The following is a 6,020-nucleotide window of genomic DNA, read 5'->3' on the forward strand; positions in this document are numbered from 1 at the left end:
GGTGAGCAGTGCATACGGCTGTTTAGACTACGTAAGATAAAATGAGATAAGATAAGATAGAATAAGATAAGATAAAATAAGATAAGATAAAATAAGATAACATACGATAAGATAAGATGAGATAGAATAAGATAAGATAAAATAAGATAACATACGATAAGATAAGATGAGATAGAATAAGATAAGATAAAATAAGATAACATACGATAAGATAAGATGAGATAGAATAAGATGAGATAGAATAAGATAAGAAAAAATAAGATAAGATAAGATAAGAGAAAATAAGATAGAATAAGATAAGAAAAATATAAGATAAGATAAGATAAGATAATTTAAGATGAGATCATTCTTATTATCCATACACTGGCACATTAGTTTGGTGCGTCACCACACTTACACTCACACCAACACACACACACACACACACACACACACACACACACACACACACACACACATACACACACATTATTTTGACCAGTGCCTGATTGAACCTCAATGCAACACAATTTCTTCTGTGATCTTGTCAGAAGTAGCTAGGGCTGATCAGAAGGACACAGGTGACCGATAGAAATAGAAAACAGAACTTTTCCAGTCGGGAATCCAACTCACATCGCTTTTGCATGCGTTTCCATTGATCTTTTAACGAACAAGGGCTGTTTATTGATGAACAGCACGTCTTGAACTAGAGTTGCAAGCACAAAGCATGAGGTCTCTGCAGGTATTGTAAAACTTTTTCGACATGAGAATGTAAATGAAGAAATTCGCGCTCGAGTTGATCGCTTGCAGAAGTTCTTCCACATCCAGAAACAGATAAAACTGTGCGTTGCCTATCCCAAACCAAGGAACGAAAAAAGAGGTGGGAAAAAGCATAAAAGATGGCGAGCTGCAACCAACGTACACTGCGCACACGACTAACAACATCCGGGTTACCTTGACGCCGTGCGCACTGTTTGATGACATCATGGCTGAGCGTTTCTGGTCGGCTTTTGAGAGTTTGTACACAATAACGGTGGAAAGAAAAATGACCAAGAAATAGGATAAAGGGCCTCGGACGATGCTGACGAAGCCTGAATTGTATACAGTCATGATTTGAAGATTAGTTTCGTAAAATGTGGAGAACTCAAAAATCGGAAATGTCCTGTTGTACTTGTGGTCAAATGCAGATCCCACGGCTTGTCCTGGGAAGAAAGGCGCAAACATTGCGAATGATGTGACGTACAAGCTCACAAGTACTGTCATCATTGATCTAACGGTTACCCACTGGGAAACTTTCAGGGGAAAGCAGACGACGAGAAAACGTTGAAAGGTCATCACTACCACATGCATCATAGAAACAAACATGGCGGTTCTGTAGAAGGGAAAAACGCCGTAAACCGTTACATAAGCGTTATAACGTTTAGCAAACATAAAGTTCTCTTCCCCGCCCAACAGTTCTGCGATGTACGCCACAGGACATCGCAGTTTACGTAACCATAGCGACAGGAGGAACAAGAGGTCCCATATGGCCAGAGAAAGAAGCAGCAGATTTGTGGGGTCTTTGTAACCGTCGCGGCGAAGAACCAGAACTGTGATGAGGTTACAGGAGCAGCCAACGACAGCCACGATCTGGGTGAAGATACAGTTGACCACCAAGGTCATCAGAGCTGCCGCCTTCTCCCCCACAATGATCCTGGTGGACGACTTGTCGACGGAGAACAGACTTGGTGCAGCTGAACAGTTCATCGTGCCTACAAGGAAAACACCAGGAGTTTTAGTTTTAGTAGAGGTTTTACGGCGCTCGCAACTGCATAAGGTCATATGAGCGCCAGAAGATTAGAGGTGATACAAGAGAGTAACAAACATAAAAAAGAAGAAGGGGAGATAAGGGCGATAGAAGTTTGATAGGAAAGAAGGAGCAGACCACACCAGAGCACCCGCCGAGGAGATTTATCTAGTTTATTAAAGAAAGAAAGTGCTTATCAATCGGTCATAATTTTGCGCATCGTAATTTTTCTGCGTTCTTTCCATTGGTTCCTTTTTTCCCTCCCCCCCAAAAAAAAAAACAATTTTTTTTTTAATTTAAAAAATGAAGACTGATTGGGAAAAGTGGGTCAGAAAAATGGGTCGAGACAAAGCGAATCTTTCAAAAATAATCTAATATAATAAAGCACTTTGCAATCTCTTCCGTGCGATTTAAACAAATATCATTCCATTCGCAGAAACGCCGACAATAACACCTCACTGTTGGGTTTCTTTTTTCAGGACATGTGAAATAATCCTTCTCAGTGTTCAACACGCCACCTTCAAAATAAAACGAGATAGGCCTATTGAGATTTTTAAAACCACGTAATCGTTATCTACAGCAGGAGAGGCCCCAACTTAAATTATATTATCACTGGCAAATCGGTGGAGCTGATCTGTACGTGAGCTAAATTAAGAAATATTTTGTATATTATCCAGACCTCTTAAAATCTGGACAACCACACATCTCCTTGTATGTGTCCGGAGACCGAGAAAAGGACTGGAAATAATGCCTTACCTTTTTATTAAGCAAATCAAAAAAATGTAATGTCAGGATTCCATGTACTTATAAATGTGTCGTGAAATCTCTTTCAAATATGGCAAATTAAGGAAAAATTACGGAAAATGAAAAATAGGACAATAATCCAGGTGTACCGGTACGCGCTGCTTTCCCGTTTCAATACGTCGTTTTTACCTTTGCGTTTCTTGTTTTTTCACAAAGAAATAATGATAGACAATGTGTGCGGACGAAAAAAATACGCGAAATTACTTCTGCTGAGGCATGTTGGTGGTGTTTTTACATTTAAAAAAATAAAAAAATAGTTCGATGTCTGGATGCAATCTTTATGCAATCTGGCATTAGTCAGAGTAATGCACCCGACCACTGACTCGCACACTGGTCTATTAAATCGACCGATTGATTTTTCTTGTCAATCCGTCAACTTGCATTTAAATCCAGCATACGCTTTACCTCCTTACTCTCTTCAGTATTACGTCGTCTTGGGGCATTATCATTTTTCTAATAGCCAGATCTGAATCGAAGAAAGCGTACGAAAAATATGTAGCAATACTCTTATTCCAAATGGTGCGGTGGCGGAGCGGTTAGTGCTCTCGTCTCCGAAGCGGACAGTCCGGGTTCGAGCCTCGGTTCGGACACGAATTTTTTTCACCTCCTCCTGCCCACCCATCAGTAACGGGTACCTGACTTCGAGTTGGGGAAGTAAAGGCGGCGTGGAAATGAACTGTCCACCCTTCCACAATATGCCGAAGGCCCAAGAAGTTGTCTCACTAACAAGGCAATCCCCAATGTCCGGATCGGATGCGGGAACAACTTTACTCTTATTTTTGTTGCTTTATGGCTATGTGTGCTCACACGCTCGGGTGATTTACCTGGTGGCAGCCATTGAGTGTGGTTCATATGAAGGGTTTGGCTTGAAACGAGTTTTCTTTCTTTATAAAAAAATCGGTTGTGTGTGCGTTGTTATTAAGTCTTTAATTCTAATACGTCTGTTTCACATTATTTATAAAATTATCTGAAGTCGAAAGTACACAGAGCGTGAGATTCCAAACTACTAGAATGATATCATAATACCATGTATAATTGGTTCAAATTGAGCTATAATATAAAGATAAATTTGATCGGGTTCATTTACTTTTCTTTTTATCGAAGGTCTGGCTTGCCGCGGCAAAAGACGGGATGAACTCCAAATTACCGAAATTGTTGCATAAGTGTCATTTATTATTATTATTATTATTATCATTTAAGTGTTCCTTGACACAGCTTGGGATGAACTCCAAATTACCGAAATTGTTTTCCATGGGCGTGTCAACCATGTACAATCAATCCCTCAAACCGCCGGTAAGTAGATATGGGCAATGAGTCGCTTTAATAACAAAATCCAGATAATATGTTAGTGCACCCCTTTGGCAAATATTATGCTCTGAACCCCTTCGGCAAATGGGTTAGAACCACTGCGACAAACGGGTTAGCATCATCACTTCAACAAATGGGTTAGAACCACTGCGACAAACGGGTTAGCATCATCACTTCAACAAACGGGTTAGCATCATCACTTCAACAAACGGGTTAGCATCATCACTTCAACAAACGGTTAGCATCATCACTTCAACAAACGGTTAGCATCATCACTTCAACAAACGGTTAGCATCATCACTTCAACAAAAGGGTTAGCATCATCACTTCAACAAATGGGTGCCCCCACTTCGGAAAACGGGGCTCAGGAAAGAGAGTTACGAGTCTGAACTGGGAAGATGTTTCCATTGAGAATGATCCGGTTATCTTTACAGATTATCCGGATTTTGCCCAGCTCTACCGGTAAGTGACAGTCGCAGTCAGTGGGACTCTGAGCACAGGCTTAGTCTCACTTATCACCTCACTGCTGTGTCAATACTTATTGTCGAAACAAAGAAATCTTTATGGTGGTTGACGACACGTGTGGAATGGGATTTGGAGGTTGGCGGTTGGCGGTTGGCGGGGGGGGGGGGGGCAGAGATAATTTGTACATGACGTATGTATTCCTCAATTTCTAAAGGGGAGAAGTGTATTAATATTACTTAATACACTCTTTCTAAGGTGCGGAAAAACGCAAGTTTCTTCACTTTGATTATTTTGACGAGAGCCTGATTCCACCACGCTGTCTCACATTTGGCTTTTCTCCTCCACATCTTCCCTCAGACAGGTAGCAAGTGGCAGGAAGGTGCCACTGGTAGGTCCTACTTCTTTTCCTTCCCTTTTGTCATCTGTCAGACTCGCTTTTTCCTGCACTAAAGACAAACAAACAAACAAACAAACAAATAAGAAGAATGCATTTTATCAGATCACCCGTGTAGAAATGCGTTTTTTTTCAGCGCATTAATCCCATAAAGATCTGATAAAACGCATTTATTTTCTGCATCTCGAAGCCTCACACCTTTTGTCGCCTCAAATGACACGCTTCCCCCCTCCAGGGCAGTGCTACTCACTGAAGTTGTCTTTAGGTCATTCTCTAAGGGGGGGGGGGGGGATATTAACATGTTCTTATGCACAGTAGAATTGTGGTAAATGGGCTGATTTTTCAATGTCATGTTCACACTGTGCCGGAACAACATAGGGGGAACTGCTGCTTTTTCTTTCCTCATCTTTATTATCGTCATATTCCCCCTACTTCTTTATTATGTTTGTCATTCTCTTGTGAACTGCTATTACCGGAGTGCCTTGATAGTCGAAGCAGACTTTGTGTTGTTGAGGCTAGAGATTTGAGCAGAGTCAGCCTGATTCCCCGTTTGCACTTCTCAGCTGACATCCACCCCTTGGCGCTCATATGACTTTATGCAGTTGCGAGCGCCGTAGAGCCTTATTAAAACTAAAAACTAAAACGACACGCTGTTCCACTGCAGGTGGTACCCCCCCCCCCCCCCCACACACCATTTATGTTTCTTTCACCTACTACGGATATGAGTAACTTGTGCGGTCGGTCGTTACACTTTCAGTGATACTTATAATCTATTACTTTTTGTGCAAGCCTAGTTGTACGAACAAACACATTGTTGTGTTTTTCCAAAGGAACTAACTATTTTGTTTTCTTCGCACGACTATACATTGTCCAAGTCTAGCTTTGCTCTTAACGCCGCCCGACCCAACTTGACTCAGTTCGTCGACGTTCCAACGAGACACCCAAAGGACAATAGATCTGTGTTACGGCATTGTCACCCAAGCCTATGAGTGTGTTGCCCTCCCACCCATCGGTAACTCTGACCACAACATGTCATTTGTACTTCATCTGTACCGCACTGTATTGAGACCAACGAAGCCAGAGGTTTGAACAGTCACCACCTGGACTGAAGAAAGTGAAGATCAACTGAGAGGATGTTTTGACTGTACCAACTGGACTGTCTATATCAATGCATGTTGTGATATCAATGATTTATGTAAAACAGTCACCACGGCTGTTAAAACCCCACTGAAAGTGGTACTTTAGCTGGTGGCCGAACCCCGGTCTGACCTCCCGCGCGAAGGT

At 41.7% G+C, this 6,020-nt stretch overlaps 1 protein-coding gene across 1 annotated transcript; it reads right to left on the minus strand.

Annotated features, from left to right (window-relative positions):
- Window positions 1-660: 660 nt before the first annotated feature.
- On the minus strand, window positions 661-1,725 carry LOC101845178 (neuropeptides capa receptor-like). Its single transcript, XM_005102480.1, has one exon. The coding sequence runs from the start codon at window positions 1,723-1,725 to the stop codon at window positions 661-663; it is 1,065 nt and encodes a 354-aa protein (XP_005102537.1).
- Window positions 1,726-6,020: the final 4,295 nt, after the last annotated feature.

The sequence above is a fragment of the Aplysia californica genome, unplaced genomic scaffold (assembly GCF_000002075.1).
Source record: "Aplysia californica isolate F4 #8 unplaced genomic scaffold, AplCal3.0 scaffold00326, whole genome shotgun sequence".
In the NCBI taxonomy this organism is placed as follows: Eukaryota; Metazoa; Mollusca; class Gastropoda; order Aplysiida; family Aplysiidae; genus Aplysia; species Aplysia californica.

Coding starts and splice junctions, on each gene's coding strand:
- LOC101845178 (XM_005102480.1), bottom strand. CDS start 1,725: ATGAACTGTTCAGCTGCACCAAGTCTGTTCTCCGTCGACAAGTCGTCC.